General features: G+C 35.9%; 1 protein-coding gene across 1 annotated transcript in view; it reads right to left on the minus strand.

Annotated features, from left to right (window-relative positions):
- PTPRN2 (protein tyrosine phosphatase receptor type N2) overlaps positions 1-18,823 on the minus strand; it is a 634,871-nt gene that overhangs the window by 401,682 nt on the left and 214,366 nt on the right. Inside the window, 2 exon segments of the mRNA XM_074552744.1 lie at positions 5,682-5,844; positions 10,599-10,716. Of these exon segments, the coding sequence (XP_074408845.1) occupies positions 5,682-5,844; positions 10,599-10,716 (281 nt within the window).

Here is an 18,823-nt window from a genome sequence, read left to right on the forward strand (position 1 = left end):
TTGTATCAGTTCCATCATTTTCTATTTACTAATTACAATGTACTGAAGTACAGGGAGTAAATATTTGCAAGACAAACAGGAAACTTGCAGGAAAAATCACAGAAATGAACTCCAAACACATGGTATTTGGAAAAAAAGAGTTGATTTTGAAGGGAAGGGTCTGAAAAAGAACTAAATCTTATTATCCAGTCAGTATTTGAGATTTTAAAAATATCAATCTATGTTTCATCTGGGAATTACTAGAAATTAATTAACTGCCCTTTTAAATAAGACTCCAGACTTGACACAGATCATTTATAATAACATTTCTATGGCACTTGCATCTTCTAATAATTGAAAAAATAATTAATCCTTTCCAGATACCTGTGTGATAAGGGAAATGGTGGTTTCTATGTTAGATGTTGAAACTCTGTCATTATATTCTGCATAAACTGATGGTTTGAGGGTAAAAGTACATGTTGGATCTAAGACTTGAATAGGATACTAGCGCTAGAATGCTCCCTTGCTAAATTATTTATTTAAAAAATAAATCACAAGTCATATTAGATCATCAGACTGTGTATTTATGCCACACACAATATGATTGCAATTTTACTAGGCTTTGTAGCCATGATTCTATTTGAGCTTTAGATGTGTCCTTCCAGAAAAAATTGCAGTCTACACCAGATTCCTGCAGAATGGCCGAGAGGATGGAAATTACAGCATTTCATTTTATATACTTAAATTAAAAGAGGTGAATCACAACTTTAAAACTCTCTTTTCCCCTCCATTGATCATGGAATGAGTTTAGGTTGATGTGCACCAATACAGACATCTTTATATGGTCAAATGATTTCTGCTCCAGTGCTTATGGGGCTTTGTTTGTTGGGTTTTGGGGTTGTTTTGGTTTGGTTTTGGATTTTGTGGGGTTTCTCATTGGTTAGTTTGGGGTTTTTTTGTGTACATGTTTGTTAGCTTTTTTAAGGAGGATTTATTGTTTCTATTTTGCTATAAAGAGCCATGAAGAGGAGAATGATCTGAAAAATGAAATACTTTTCTGGGATCTGAGGCTTAGCTTTTGGTTTATGCTTTACCAAAAAATTATTGCATGACCTGAAAAAATCTGTCTGATCTGTCTGTGAAGCAGGGGCATTAACTCTTCCATACTTCGTAATGGCTGCAGGTAAATGAATACACCAATGCTTGGGAAATGTTCAGACATCATTGCATAAGTATGCCAATAGAGGGGCAATTCTGTAGCTTCAAGGAGACATTCCTTTATCAATTATTCCAGAAATATTTTTATGAAAGTGTTCAAGCACAGCTGAATTACATTTTTATACATAGACTCTTATATATGAAATATTAAATTTTACCTTTATTCAAATAGAGTTTAAATGTATACACTGCAGGAAGTTTTTTTACTTTTTGTCAAAATTCTGATGAACTTCATTCAGTCCTGTATTTAAATCAATCTTAGATAAATAAAGGTGCTGCTTTTTTGAATTAAATTTCACGGTTAAAATGTGCAATGACTAAGTAATTTCTTACAAATTAATCACAGTAATAATTATTTGCAGATAAGCTCAAAGTACATCTTTGAGCACTTCTGCACTCAGATTTTCTAAAATTAATAATAATTCTTTAAAATAATTATCACATGTCTTTGTTTGGTGATCAGTTAGAAAGATTCAAACAATTGATTTTTTAGGCTAGCAAATATATGAATTTTTATTTTATATAATTTATATTTTTTTTTTATTTGCAGCTTCTCCCCTTTCAGCACAATTTCACTGCTGAGCCAGAACTCTCTGGCACTAATCTGTCACTTTACCTGTTTCTTTTCCCCCTCATGATTCTAAAAAGGCCTTTAACTTTATTAGCCCCTTCTTTGATGTAAAGATTATGGAGGTTTTTTTCCCAGAAATCTTTGCTTTGAAATTTATAATTATACCTAAGACGTGGAGATTTCTGTAATCATGATACGTGCACAAGAAGTCTACCATGAAAATGAATGTAAATAAACACAAAGAAACAGTAACAAGAGAACATTCATTAAATTCCCTAATATATCTGACATAATTTTCTTTCTCCCCCATCCTACCCACAAGGACCTGAATGTCACATTGGTCTGACAAAGCTCTTAGCAGAAGGTAGGACCAAATCTATCTGAAACCCTCAGAGGCCAAGTCAGGAGGAAGGAGAAAAAGCAATTCCATGAATCTTCAAGCCTGAAGATTCATGAAATCTTTATGAGATTTCTGCAACAAGAAATACAGCCACAGCATAAGTGTGATGGCAACATCCTAATTCCTGTAGCCTGTCCAGCAGGAAGTACATTTGGGTTAGGTTTCAAATAAATTCTCTTTCTGTGATGAGTAAAAATTTTCTCAGTCAGACGAAAGCAGCACAATTAAAATCTCCCATAACTATTCAAATACAGGCACACAGACCAGCAGCAAAGGCAGCAAGTTCTCCTTTACAACATCTGAGCTTTAGCAATACCAGCCATGTGCTGTCTTCCAAATCCAACAAAACCCTGAGCCTCAGCTCCTGTAGGAATGCCAACAGTGCAGTGGGTTTGTCAGGGGTTTGGGTGCTTTGATATGAGAGGGGTTTGTTCCAGCGGGGAAGGGCAGGACAATTCACACATGATTTGAAGCCTCTGCATTTCTAGACTCTGTAGCTAAAATAAACCAATTATCATTAAAATATGTGCCTGGCTATTTGTTATTTTCCATACTGCATCCAGGTTTGGTAGAAAGGAATCACAAAGACTGATAACTCAGCATTTTGTGAATGGTAAAACTTTCATAAAGCCCTTCCATAAAGTGTGTGTAGGGAAGACTAAAACCGAACATAAAATCCCACTAGCTAATGCTTAAGTAACAAATGCCACCAAGTGCCCATTTCCTGAACAACTCTTTTCAGCTGAACTAAAGTGAAATGCTCTTTACAGCTGTAACCCTCAGGAAACAGACACACCAAATTTCAGATTTTCTATTTATTTCCTGGCAGAGTCACTGTCAGCTGGCTAGATTACAGCCTGCAGTAGACACTGCCTGTATACTGAGAAATAATTCTAAGTCAGTGATGAACTTCAAGTGCTTCAAAAATCACCCAAAGAAGCTCTTGCAGTAAATGGTAGACACCATAGGAATTTTGGTCAATCACATGATTTAAGTTTACTGGTGTTATTTCTGTCACTGCTGTATCAAGCCTCAAGCTGACAGTTTGAGCAAGGGAAATAGGAAGAGTTACCTGCTTTAACTTTTGTGATGTTTTATTTTACAGTTTTCTGCATAACTGTGTGAAGTGTCTATTCAGTAATTTTGAAGCTCTGTAGTTTTAGTCTGATAATGAAAGTGGAAGAGAGTAGGGCAACTGAAGACTGATAGTTTGTAAAATATAATCATGTGAATATACAAAATAACACTTTCAAAGTATAAGGAATATTTTAAAACCTCTTTATCTTTTATGTTCCTTTGTTTTACATTTGGCCAGAGACCTCTGATGTCAGGCTTGGATCTTGAATCCATGCAGGAATTCTGTCAAGAAGCACTAAATTTCTGCAAGACTCAGCTACACTTCACAGCATGCAAGGTATCAAAGCAACCAAGGCAGTGTTACATCTCCTGCTCCCCAAGAGCAGGAATGAAGTGACAGAGGTAAATACATACTTGAAAGAAAATTATTTTTAAGAAGGGCAAAGCCCAAAAGCTGCAGTTCTAGGTAGAGTAAACTACCACTGTCTTGTGCTTATTTTAATTAGAAAAGGACAAGAAAGTTTAAAAGATCAGATCTTACTACAATTATTTTATGTGGGTTCGTAATCTACATATTAAGTACAAAGATAAGGTACCAATATTTTGTGGAAGCTTGCAATTAAAGTGCACTAGGTAGCTATCTCCAATTTCAAGTGGCACAACCATATCAGAGGTATGTCATTCAGTTACTTTTCTGCCTTCTCTTTTCCAATTTTCAAATTTTACGAGTTTTTTTCTGGTTCTTGGAGCAGCAAAAATTCTGGTTTTTTCTCTTGTTTAATTGCTATTTCACTAACGAAACAATGAATCAAGATAAAAATACTATGTCCCTCTTGCTTTTTCAAGAAGAGCAGTTGCATTTTATTTGCTAGGATAGGGAAACATCTCCAGGATCAGTTAAAATTCATGGCTGATCACTAGTTTTTAAAATAATTTTCCTTTTTTTTCTTCTTTTTTTTTTGACTTTCAATTATAGGTAACACATCTGTCTCTGTATGTTGTTTCAAAATGCTCCTTAGTAAATAGAAGTGTACAGTTTGCTCCTCTACGTGCTTCACTTCCAGATTTTCTCCTCTTTATCCCACTCCCCCAGGCTTCAGAGTACCCATCTCCATGGCAACACTCGATAAGGTTGGTGGGTGGTGTTATCACAGCAGGCTTCCCCACAGAAGGTCTCAGCCATATGGATTATTTATGAACTTGCATGACAACACCAGACCCACTGAAATACTTCTTGAGCAAGTTTTTGTTGAAAGCCACTGATTCAAAACAGAGAATCCTCACTGCAGCCAGTACCCAGGACGAGAGAGGGGAGGAAAAGCAGCACCAAGGTGGTCCCTGGTCCCTCCTCAGAGCTGCCTGAAAGCTCCTCTTGCCCCAGATAAGACTTATGTGTCATAAATCACAAGCAGTGTATCTAATGAGTCAGTCAGAATCTGGGAAGTTGTGCTTCTGACAAGAATAACAACCATGACTAAATGGTTGCTACAACTGGTGCTGTTGCCAGGAGTTGTTACAGATTTGGTGCCCCGAGGTATTCTCTGAACTAAACAAAAGCAGTTTGGCTTTGCACTTTGGTTTCTTCACCTGATACTTTTCCTGAAACTTCAGTATATTTTTTGGCAAATTTTGTATTTATACTGAATTCTTTGAAATAGCACAGACAATTTCTTGTAAAGGATTTCTGCAACAGCAGCCTAGTTCTTTGAAGTCAATGAGTCCACTCTTTGCTTTTTGAGCAAAAGATATAGGACCATAAGAGCCTGTTGTATGGAACCCCTTTGTGCAATAATTTTAATAAATTTATCAAGTTGCATCTTAGACTGAGACAGATTTTCTCTAGGAAGGGGGGGGAAATGCTTTATTTCCCAAATAGGCATGTTTGTAGTTTTTGACATAGTCAATACTCAAAATTTAATGGTGTGATTTATCTTGCCAGCTATCTGTACATCTCTAAAGTATACATGTGAACCTTAACTGGTCACAGCAGGATTTCCTTATGATCAATAAGTAGGAAATGTTGAGGCACAATTTATCAGACCCATTATTAAAATCTGCTCAAAGATTTTATGAATTGCACCCCAAGGAACATAAACACCAGCAAGAATTCACACTAGTTCAGCCAGGTTTTTGGAGCATAGTTCAGATGCAGAGTTTCAGATCTGCCAATCAAAACGTTACCGGCTTTATCCCACTCTTCCTTCTTCATCACATGCAATCCATCCCTAATTAGGGTAAAATGCTCCAGATTTGATGAGCTGAAGCATTTACAATGCTGAAGGTGATTAATTTTGAGAAAACTTAGTGCACTTATGATAATCAGTTGGAGGAGGCAGTAAAAAACAATGTCTGGTCTTCAGACAGAGGGGAAATTTTAAAAAATGAGAACTCAGAGACCAAAATCACAGAATGTAAGAACCACATTAAAAATACTACCTTAACAGAAGCTTTGTCACTTGTCTTCCTTGGATACAAATTTTTTGATGCAGACTGGGAGAGAATTCTGAGATATTTAAGGTATTGCTGAAGAGACTTGGCCAAGTTCACATTATTTTCCACATCATAATTTCTTTCATTATCTTCATTCTGTCCCAAGGTCCTGCACAGCAAAAGCAAGGAAAAGAAAGTTACCAGCCTGTCCAATGTACAAAGTGGCCAACTAAAAAGGCACTGCACACCAATGTAGTTCAACACATAACAGGAAAGTCACTCAAAAGCTTAGCAACCAGAAAAGTATAGAAAATTCAATGTTTCAGCAAAAGCAGTCAAAAAATCTTGCACTATTAAGAATTTATTTCATGCATTTTAGTTAATGATTCTAAAGTAAATCAAATAAAATGTCACATCAAGGCAAAGCCATATTCAAAAGCAAAGAAAATGCCTGTAAAAAGAAAATGCACATGATTAGATTGCACCCCAAAGAAATATGAGATGGTTCTAAGATTTAACAAACTTGCTGAATGATGATGAGATTCAATGCCAATTTGGCCCTGCACCAATGTAAAGAATAGAAGAAAAACTACTAGATATGCAGAAATAATGGAGCAAGTAAACTCCAGTGAAAAGCTTGAAAAGGGAATAATGAGATGGAACAAATATCTCTTCTGATCTTCTCATGTGCCTGGGATTCACAGAATAGTGGTGTTTCCTGAGTGGTTTAGATAGATTTTGGTGACATTTGCAAAGAAAAGCTAGAAATGAGATTAAATGATGGCAGTGTGGAGGTGTTTATATGGGATTCAGAGTGCTGTGTGCAATGAATCTGAATTATTACCAGCTGTCCTCATCTATCTCAACAACACATAAATGGTGATGATAATTTAAATGTCAGCATCAGTAACTATTTCATTCCTTGTGCAAGAAAGCAGAGAGAAAGTTCCCAGCCCTCTTCCTTCCCTGTGAGTGAAGCTGCTTGAGGGAAATCACCTTTTGGTGTCACCATTTCCTACTCACATGCCCACACACTTCTCCAGTGAAGAAGAATTCGAGGTGGAAGAGCTTTACAGCTCAGTGAATGAATTTGACTTTCAACATCTCTGTGCCACTGTAAATAAAATTTTATTCTACCAGCCCACAACTTGGCACTAATGCAGAGGCACAGCCTGAGAGAACACCATTATATCATTTTCCAAAGCTGGGGTTTAATTATATTACTTTAATCAAAAATTAACAGACTTCCTTCCATGCTCACAGTTGAACCAAATGTGTGTCCCTACTAATTTAACACTAATAAATGTAATTAATAATCTAATTTACTGTGGTGGCACTGCAACCAACAGTGCTCACAGGTTTGCTCACTTTGAAACACCAGAAAAACCCTCCATTTCTCCCCAGTGTATAACAGCAGGTTCCCATCAGGGACACAAACTCTGGGAAAAAAAAAAGGGTTACTGCTTCCTCCTCATTTTGTTTGCATTTTTTCTTATTCCAGAGCTCTAAATTCTGCCTGCTGATGGAGTGTGGTCATGCAGGTAACATTATCCACCTTCTGTTGAGCTTAAAGCCAGACCAAAACTATTCTGCAGTTTCAGAAAAACCTGGGCACTGTGCTTTCTGCTTCAGTAGAGATGAACTAATCCAAACAGACTCTCTTCATAGGAAGGATCCCAGTCACCAACACTCACCTTTCATTCATTGATTAATTCCAACACCTATCTTCTGCTTTCTTCACTAACTTTAAAAGGAAGGGGAAGTGAAAAGAAAAAAAACAGACCAAATTCTGCCCCAAGAATTTCCACTGGAGCTGATGGGAACTGAATGGGAACTGAATGCACAGACAAAGAACAGGATTTGAGTTGGCCTTTCAAACCATTATTTACAATATATAGTCACTGTCACTGGTGGTAGAAGCAAAATCTGGGATCTAAGATTTCTCATTTTTCATATGGAGACAATAATTGCACTCATATTTACACTCCACATTTGATGCTATATTTTATGCTCTAAACATTTAAACAATTAAAATGTAAAAGACTACAAAGCTTTAAGTTTCATTTGATGACAACTTTATTGAGATACTATGAATACATCTGAAAGATTAAAAAAAAATTTTTTCAGCTCGCCTCTATATCACCTTGTTAACTCAGGAATGAAAATGCATTAACAAACCAATTATTGCTACTAAATTAAAATATTTCTTTTAAATATGACAAAGTCATGCTGGAAAATGGATGAAAGACAAATATATAAAAGCACTTGGTGAGTAGGAGAAACGACTGTCAGTTGAGTTCTTTTTGTGCACTTATTTGGAAGTATTTTCAATTTTCATTTGCTCTGAAAGATGACTTTGCATACAATGAACTTAAGAGTAAAAAGAAAATACCACATATAATTATTTATATACAGAAATAATTATGTATTTCCTACAAACTAGCATTTTAGAAGCTTTTTTTGTGGAAATATCTAAATCACTGCACCTCTGCTATTTCTGGAATGTTCCCAATTAATAGAAACCACACATTTTAGAATAAATTCCTCCCTTTTAAATGATGAGAGTATCTTATTACTGCCTTAATGATGGTTTTATTACAGAAATAATACTATACCCCATTTCATACATTGAAGTTTGCTGGAAACGTTTGTGGTTTTGCCTAATTGCACCAATGAACACAACTGACATTTATTCCCTCTGTGCAGAGTGGACTTTTTTCCTTTATCTTGAGCCCTCTTTCAAGAGAGGGTTTTTTGAAATTTAATAAGGACCCAGGAAATACCACGTACACTCCAGTTAGCCAACAAAGAAAGAACTTTCATCTTGAAATCAAACTCCCAGTTTCAGCATTTTTTTTGAGATGAAATCCATGTCTTCTGTTTCATCAGATTTTATATGCACTAATTTAGCCTAAGTCAATTTACCTTTCAAGTGTCTGAGTCTATTTTCTTGCTCTCACCAGCTCTGTGGGGATTAATGACTCATTAGTATGACTTCATATTGTCTTATTACACACGTTACCCTTAATAAAAGGTCTTCCTGACATAATGTTTCTTTGATAATTAGATACCTACTCTAAGTTGCTTTTTAAATTATTTAATTATTATCTGATAAGATTTTAGCAAGCACACTGAGCACACTGAACATATAACACACTTGATCAGAATCTACAAGACACCAGATTTCCTACTGTTCTCTGACCTACAAAACACATTGCAAATGGACAACCAGAAAAATCAATTAGTGCTTTAAACTGTTGGCACATAAGATAATGCTTTCAGAAGCACAGCTTGGTGACTGCAGAAAATCTATCCACAATAGGAACTGCTTTACGTGAACACATTTGAAATTCTGATGTTCTTGAAGTATCAATATACAAAATGTTGCAGTTTTTTTCTAAAACTTAGTTAGAGTTAAAAATCATATTCAAAGTTAAAAATTATATATAGTTAAAAATTATATCAAAAACTTGTTAAAACCAGGAATTCCTAAAAGTGAGCATTTGCTTTCAATCTAAACCTTAAATAACATTTATGTCTTCTTATATTTTTTTTATTTTTATGTAACTACAAATTGAGAACACTGCAGAATATGGCCTTGATATCATGAAAATCTGGCCTAGTTTGTCTTACTCTCATGAATAAAAATTTTAGGTACTCTCTTAAAAAAAATCCCCAGAAGATATTGAAGATATTGAAGATCATTTCTGATACCATCTACTGAGAGTAATCCATTCAATACTGACATTTTGTGTATCTAAGCAGTGAAAACATGTTTATGGATTCAACCACATGTTGTTATCACCTTTATGGTAATCTTTAGATCACTATCTTCTTTGGACATTAAGTTTCTACCTTACTGCACTTCTGAATGGTTCTGTGATTTTAAGAAATGCTTTTGAATCAGCAAACATGTGAAATATAGGGTCAAAGTCTCTGAATTAAATCAAAACAAAGTGAGGCAAATACAGTTGAAGACACTGGGAAGTATCAATTACACAGCATTTTATTTCCAGAAAAAAGCAATCTAGAAAATAAATGGTTCTGCAGTATATAGAAACCACATATTGCAGTACATGAAGATCTGAATTCCAACATCCAATATTTTGCCCATCAAGGCTAGAAGCTCAAATTTATCTTACTATATGAAAGTTTTTTTAACAAAAAGTCCTTTCTTTCAATTTCACTACTTTTGAGAATATATTTCTTAAAATCACGCAAGAAAAAGCAAAATTTCTCATTTTTAATTGTTCCTAAAATTACATCTGGGATTTGTGTGGTTGGGTTGCATGCATTTAAAAGCCTGTAGGACAGAACAGACCAGGTAAAAGAGTCTCTTTATATGTGTAACTATATATGGAGGTGATATAATTGCAGGTTCAACGATATGACTCTACAGAATTACTGATGTATCTTGCAACCAATTACTGCAAAGTCAACCCTCAATACCTTTCAAGCCATGTCCCAAGACTATCACTAAGAATCTATAGACTGCAATTCAATTATAGGTATGTTTTGGAAGAATTTGACTTTGAAAATACAATTAGTCACTCAGAATGTCATTCAATGCTTAGTCCAGAATAAAATATCTACTGTAATTGCGCTGCTGTAAGTTTGCCTTTTTGAGCCAGTCATAGGTAGGGATGGCTGAACTGACACTAGACAGTGCATAAATTGAATGAAAGGCATGATGTTTTGAATTCTGACACCTTAAATAATAAGAGAAAGTATTTCCTTAACTTGACGATAATCAAAAGAACAAGGTCCAAGGTTTTAATTCATTCTGTCCCCTGAACACTGGTGGACACCTTCACCCAGTAGATAGTGGCTGTTTAAAAATTTTTAAAATTCTGCTTCTGGGCCAACCTCTTATAATTTGCAAACCTTTCCAAAACCCAAGAAAAACCACTACAGAAGACTTACCTTGCTGTGTCAGATCCTTCAGATGCAAATACATCAGGGCGTCTGCTGTGGATTTTGTGAATGGTTGAGAGTTCCTGACCAATAACATGCTGGGTGTAATCATCTCGCCAGGTAAAACCTGATAAATAATAAAACAAACAAAAATAGAGTGGAAAACAATCACTATTTAACAACTTGGAAGTTTGGCAAAAATGTGCCCTACATAAACAACATTTAAAATAAAGACAAAAGAAGCCTCACTTGGTTGGAACCCACAAGTAAACTGCAGATTCTCCTCTTCTGTATGAAATTCTGTCAATGAAATTTCGCTAATGAAATTTCTTTGCAATGGAAGGAAGACAGTAAATCATGCAAGGACATTTTTTAAGCCTTTGTTCTTAGCAGAATCTTAGCTAGGTGCAATCCAGTTTCAATAGATAAAAAAGGGTTATTTTGGACAGTTATGGAAATTATCCCACTAGCTGGTGTCTGTTGAAAGGTTGCTTCATGTCTTTCCCATCCACAGCACACTGCCCCCTCTGTTTTCCCCATGAAACATTTACGTTTTGAACACTGAGGAGGAAGTACTGCAAGTTTCAGTATAACACACCTAGAGGTCAATTTAAGTTATATTTTAATGTTGAACCAAAGAACTTTTCAGCAAAGGGTAAGCACAACTATGTAGGCAAATTACAGTGAGTATTCGTTAAGTATATGCACTTCCAACCTCTCAATAATTACACCTGAAATAATGATACAATCCCAAACATAATTGTTACCTGATTTGTAATGCTACAAATTTTTTACTTTGTTACCTGATTTTTTTATGTTACAGTAACATTTTAGAGCATTGAATTTGCAGATGCAATTCTCTGTAAATATCTAGTAACTAAATATCAAACAACTGAAGAGAATCTCTGCTGTTGTGCCCTGTGCCGCCAAACACCACAAACCTCTCAATGAATATTGATAGAAGTTCCAGGTGTGCTTATCCAGGTGATAATCTCTTCCTGTAAGAAACCACCTAAGGAAAAATCCTCTCTAGCACCAGATGCAGGCAGTCAGATCTGGTTGGTAGAAGCAGGAAGGGAAGTTGCTAGAATTTGGAAGGAGGATTTCTGGTTCAGCCCCTATTCTGTGTACAAATTATAAACATCACCACCATCTGGAGTCAACAGGAGGTTTTTTGGTGGAGGCAGACCCTTAGGATGAAGATGAAGCATCTTCAGCCTCAGCAGAACTCAGAACTTGGCCACTTCTCTACCTGGGATGGGTGCTTTATTCATTGGGCTCTTCAGATTTTTCCACTGCATCGAAGCAGAATTATTTATCTATTTACTAAATTCTAGAATTAAAAAAGAAGCTTAGGTAGGACATTTCTCCACCAAAGGAGACAATTCTGAGCGTGCAGAAGTTAAAATGACTTTAATAAATATCAAATTTTTATCCTAGAGAGGACATACTTAAATAAGTTCAGTATATGTTTAGACAGGGCTAAGAAGCATTAAAACTATCCTGTTGTCTTGGATTTAGACATGATTTGGGGGGGATAAAGAAAGGCCCCATTTAGGCATTAGTTAAGTGGGCTGCATCTCAAACTTTTGTTTTCATTAGTGGATATAATAATGATAAGAAATCTAAACCAATGTAAGTATGCATGAAGGCTTTAACAAACAAAAAATGCTTTCTAACATTCCACTTGTGATCCTCCTTTCTCCTTTCCTTAAATAAAATTGTTACTCAAGTTTATTGAGGAAACACTTCACCTGAAGCCATATTAGATGTTAATGGCTACAGTAAATGACTCTAGACACTCGGGAGGGGAAAGAATATCTGTCTCTCTCTAATCTGGTTTTATTTCTGATTCATCCTTTTCAAATGCAAATATCACCTTTTCAAAGATGCCATGTAAGAAGATGGATTCAAATAGTTTCAAAAATCTAAATCTAAGGCTGCTCAGAACATGTTTTTATGTGAACACACATAAATGAGTCACCATGCACCTATGATTACTTTGATGTAGTGTAATTAAAATGATTTTTAAAACAAAGTTGAGATATATGCCATACCTATTTATATATATGTATATATATATGTTCAACTTTACTTCTCTGTTGTCTAGCACTACACATTTCTGTTTGCTTTATAATCTCATGAAGGAGAAAAAAACTAAAATAACTTTCAATTTTAGGAGAATGTGCAACATAGAAAGTTCAGCTAGAATACATATATAGTAAAAACATTAGCATAGACTTAAAACTACTAATTCATGAACCATGAGTCCAAAATTACTACAGTTTTACTCTCTAAGCCAATACCAAACCTATTAAAGGCTAAAGAATATACAATAAAAAGCATAAACTTTGAAGAAAAATACATTTAATTATTCTGAAGAGCTTTTTTCAAATTAAAGCAAGAAGAGTTCATCCATGGTACTTCCATACAAATAAGAAATTAATCTCTGAATTTTGAGAAATACAGAGTTTTGTGCCTACAAACCCCAATATTTTCAGTAAAAGAGCATACAAAACCATTGAGATGCCTGTTCTCACTAGTCAAGAGAATGGTATGTCTGTTCTTATCTTCAATGCATTTTTTTTCTACTGCTGCACTATTTTAACATCTTTTTCTAATGCATTTCAAACCAGTATAGACGCACTATCATCCTTAATGTTGTAAAAAATGCAACTATGGCACTAAAAAAGAGTAAATAGATGAAAGAAAAACAGACTAGTTGTTATAGAGCTAGAAAGAGCTAGAGTTAAGGGAATATGCCCTCTCAGCTGTATCTCCAGCACTTTTAACTCACTTCAGTGTCAGGACAAGACAAGGATGTAAAACACAAATTTCAACTAATTCAAAAATCCCCTTTGCCAGTAATTCAATATTTCTGTCTCTTATGCAACAATCTCAGGAACTGCAGCCTGCCTAAAGTTAACCTCATGCCAATCATTTTCCAGCATTGTTTCAGTTTCAAAAAATCATCTCCCACACACTGAGCCGAATAAAACCGCACATTCAAGAGCCATAATGCCAGGCTGACAGCTGCAATCAGAATTAGGGTTGAGAAGGAGCATATGACGCCGTATGGCGATTTCCTGTTCCCTTTGTCCTTTGTCCCTGTGCCGTCACAGCCCCAGCCTGGCCACCCAATTACTGCGATTTGTGTCCAGCGGCTGAGCAGGATCACAGTGGAGCTGAGCAGGATCACAGCGGAGCCCTTGTGTGCGTTACTTCCATGTCACTGCCGGGGAGGGATGTGGGGGATGCCCAGCTCCTGATTATCCATCCCCCCCGTGGCTGCAAGGCCCAGGCCTTGCTCTCCCAGCCCAAATTCCCACAGAGGGACAATGTCAAGGGAAGAGAAGGAGTCTGGCAGACACCGGAATGACGCAAACACCGTGACAACAGCAGCGGACACAAAACTGCTCCCAGTCATTGAAGGTCATTGATAGGAGTGAGACCCCACAGTGAAAAATGCCAATCACTTGTTTGTAAGATTTTAGAACTTTAATAGTAATAAAATGGTTATAAAAATAGTAATACAATTAGAGCAATAATAATTTGGACAATCTGAATTAGGACAATATGAGACAATAGAAACAAAGAGTTACGGACGCCCCAGTACCTTTTTCTGAGCAGCATAAGCCCAAAAAAAGACACACATTAACAGAGGATCAACCCTTAAAAACAATAACTTGTTGCATATTCATACACCTCATACATGATGCATAAATTCCATTCAAACACAGGATTCTGTCTGATCATCCTTAACTCCTCCTCATAATCCTAACAGCATTGTCCTGGCTGAGCGAGACAGGAGGAAGTTCATTTCTCCTGATAATGGGGCAAAAAATTCTCTTTCTCTGAAAGATTTAGGTGTCCTGTGACTGCTATCTCAGTGCGAGTCCTTTCTTTAGAAAGTATCCTACATAGCATAGTTCCTATTATAACATTTTTTTATAACCCAAAACTATATTTAACACACTACTTAAGAGAATTAATACAGCATTACTTTCTAACACAACACATAGAATATTCATTTTAATATTTGCGAAAAGCCAATCATAAAATATGCATTTTTCACACCACGAAAAACAGCCACTGGTACAAGTTTTCCCTACATTCCCTACATAATTTTCATTGGTGTCAGCCCAATGTTTAATTTTTAAAAAAATTTAATTGGAACTCCATAACCTAAATGTACGTGAAAAGGGAATGCTAGTATAAAGACAGTGGAGACAAGACATTAATACCTTTATCAAACCCAACTGGAAGGTCAAATCTAATGGAAGTCCTCTAGGTATAACAGTCCTTCATATTATCAGGCATCTCCCCAGGTCTTTTATTTCCACATCACAGTCTATTATTATTATAGTAGTAGTAGTATTACCCACAACTACAAAAATAATAAAATTGTTTAGGTCCCCATTATATTCTCATTATTATACATAAATGGCTGTGTCAACAGCAAGTACTCTTCTAAGAATTATTAGCTGAAATCAAATCAAAAGCAAGCAGTTTTAATAGCGAAGAAAACAGTTTCAGAGATTCACAGTGGTGAAGAGGTTAGCTTCTGTCCACAAAATTGAAATAAAAATTTTTTTCAAATTTAACATAAAATGTCACTTAGCCTGCTTAATTGCCTTTGCTGCTATAGCAGTTGCAGAGAATTATTGAAAAATACTCAAAATTCAAGTATTTTCTTCTCCCAGCTGATCCATTTTTCTAAGCAATTGCATTTTTTGTGTGGTTTTGACTCTGTTTTCTATCTTAGAGAAACTTGATGTCACTCCAAATATACCTGTCAACATCTTTAATACATGTAAATTACAACAGCAGCTTTTGAAAACATTTATCTGCTACTTCTCTGTTCAACTTATCCTATTCAGACTCATACAAATTAATTTCCTTCCCTCTGAAGGCCTAAGTAAGAAAAAACAAAAGTTTTTTTAACAATTTGGAGGAGCTCTGGTGCAAATCAGAAGAGCTCAAAATAAGTCCTTTAAAGAAACAACAGTTCTCATTGCCCTGAGATTTGGCTGTTCCAATCTTCCTGCTGCTGCCCCTGACCCTTTTCCTGACCAGCATGGCTGATGTTGAACAGGGCTCTGCAGAAAAGTCCAGCAGAACCAATGTCTGACTCCTCTGTCTCTTGTACCAATCAAAATCTAAAATTATTAGTTCTTCATTAATATATTATCAACAAAATTATTTTTACATACCAAATTCATTGAAAATGACAGGAGATTATTCTAAATTTGCCGAAACCTATATATGGAAACTTGATTCTTCTTTGTCAGGAAATTTCCCTTTATAAAAGCCCGAAACCCTCAGAATTATTCAGAATTAAAAACAGAATATGCACTATTTCTGAGTTGTAACATTATTTTTTCTCTAGTTTTTGGTAACACTAGGCATTTTCTCCCTATATGGTAGATTAAAAATATATTTTTTTTCTCTAAGCTACCTTCAACTGCTACTTCATTTCAGCCAGAAAACTCTCAGCTGTAGAGCTCAGAGACTTTCATCCCCCATGCCATGTGTTGCAAATTGTTAATGCCTACTTTAGCTGTCAGAACGTCTGCAGAATTGGGAATGATTTGCTTTCTTCCCTATTTTCACAACAGACAGGTCAGGGTAACTTATAGACAACAGCCTTCCTGCAGGCTGCCTTGGCACATTCTCCAGGGGAGCTGCTCTGTTCTCATTCCACACCTATTTCAGAGCTCAAGGACATACCCAATAATGTGCACCTATTTCAGCTCTGCCTAAGTCAAAATTGCAGATTTAATGCTGAGATTGCTGTGTACAACAAAATTAAGTCTTTCAATTGCTATTGCTGTATTTCCTATCTAAGGTCCCAGCCAAAAGATAAAATCCTGGCATTGGCTCTTAAAAGAAAACTTCACCCAAAAGCAATTTTGTATTACAACTTGAAATAACAAATTAATGGCAAAAATAGAAATAGGGAAGTTAAACCCAACTTTTACACCACAACCTTTTAATTTCCCCATTTCTTTGTATTGGAATACTCATTTTTAGTGAAAATTTTGACTAAGACATTTTCTGCAAAACTGGAAGAAATTCTGCCCAAACACTTTGTATCACACTTCCAGAAAAACTTACTTTAATTATTTTTTTTGCTCTGGTCTGACTTTGTATTTGCCTTCTAGTGGGCAAGCAAATCTGGTTCAGAATTTATTTGAAGAAATGACTGGGGGTTATAAGCAGTTATCATAACTTTTGTCCAGTCCATCTCAGCTGGAGCTGTGGTCATCCTCTCCTGAAAGTCCTCCAAAGCTTTTTATGTTTCATTCCCTTTTCCACTGCCAGGTACCAGGTTTGCATTGATGACTTTTTTGCCTTCTTTTGGAGTTTCTAATGAGACCTTTCTTATATGGAAGAATTTCATTTGCTGCACTCAGCAGCAATTCACTCACAGGCAAAGAGCTTCTGTTTGAATGAACAGATGAAAGGGCTGCCTAAGGATTACAGCTTCAATTTTTCATATATTGTTTTATTATACATAAAAGTGATAATCTCCATAGAATTAAATTACAACCATGATCTGCTTACAGTCCTGATTTTAATTTACTCTAAGCAACTCTCCCAGAAGGTAGAGGGAAGGCTTTTCTCTTCAGTTTTTGAAATTTTTCTATTATTTGAAAAAGCAAAATGAGTGCTTCATTTGCCAAGGAGATTATAAAATGCTCTCACAGGACTCAGTAGGTAATGTTTCCTTACCTTTATTTCAGCTCTTGCAGAGAGCTACAAATAATTGGGTTTCTACAAGAGAAAGTTTCTAAGTGTTACATAAGACTTGCCTGCCGCTGGAGCTGATAGCAATAAAAGACTAATATGATAATGCAAAATATATCTCCAGACTCCCACATAAAGCAGGTTACTTTCCAAAGACTACAACTGAATGGATACATGATTCCAGAATCCTTGAGATGAATCCCATTCTATTCACCATGTCATATAAAAGTTCCCACAAACTATTGACTCTCAACCCAAAAACATACACAGAAATGCTTTCTAGGAAGGGAGGTTATCTTGCATTGTTACAACTTCATACTAATGTTCAACTTTAATTAAATCCATCTTTGACTTGAATATCTTTATGTCTTGCCTAGGCTGTGACATAAAAAACAATCAACTCTAATACATGGTGAGAAAAGGTGCACCCCATTTCCTTCTGTCCCTGGACTATGCACAGACATTTCCTCTGTGCTGTCAGCCCAAGGAGTTTTCATGAACATGAGGAAATATTCACATGCACTAAAAATAGTGATACCAAAATAAAGATGAGATTACTTTCCTTGTTTCACCAAGCTTTGAACCCAAATGCAGTAGCTGGCACTCACACCAAGATGTGTGTAACTATTCCAAATTTAACACAAAAAGGTCCGATGTTAGTTTGACACTGCAAAACTCTTTATACATTAATCCTCTGCAATCTCCTTTTAGAGTAACGATTGATGATACTTTTTTCCTGTCAAAATTACCTTCATTTTTCTGTTCCTTTCTCTTTCCATCTTATTATTCCCTTCCAAGACGTCTTACACTACACTTTCATTCAAACTCGAAGTTTTTCTCAAACTCAGGATCTCTTTAAGTATGCATAAATTGGTTGTAATGCTAAACTGTACAATGCTAAGAATGGAAATTTTGTCCAAATAGTAGTTATCAATGCATTTAAAATTAGCAGGTTTTCCTTCTCATTTTATTTTATGCAATTCATTTCATGCTATCAGTAGGATGAGAGCCTTATTGTCAAAAAAATATAGTTCCTGGGAAAGGACTTTTGAAGTGTCTTCAGCCTGGGAATTAAAACATCACCTGTAACAAGGTAAAATTGGTTGAAAATGTGCTGGCACTTAAATCAGTACAGAAAATTAAGTGGATATACAGGTTACACTTACTCTGGCAAATTCATCTCAGACCTACAGTTCGTCATGTATTTTTAAATGCTTATGAGCAGAACTGTTCTTTCAGCTCCACATAGTGGTTCTCAGCCCTGTTTTATGTAACTGTTGGACTCTTTGATGTTTGTGAAAAATCAATTTTTGGCTGTCAGAGCAGCGCTCTCAGCTGCACATCCAGAGCCAATACCAGGGGTGCCACCCCAGGCTGGACACTGAGGGCTGCATCTTCCAGGGCACCTCCACCTCTGGTTTTGAACAAAATTCCCTCTGACCACAGTACAGACAATGCACCAGCAGCACAGAGGGAGGGTTACA

This window comes from Zonotrichia albicollis, chromosome 1 (genome assembly GCF_047830755.1).
Source record: "Zonotrichia albicollis isolate bZonAlb1 chromosome 1, bZonAlb1.hap1, whole genome shotgun sequence".
In the NCBI taxonomy this organism is placed as follows: domain Eukaryota; kingdom Metazoa; phylum Chordata; class Aves; order Passeriformes; family Passerellidae; genus Zonotrichia; species Zonotrichia albicollis.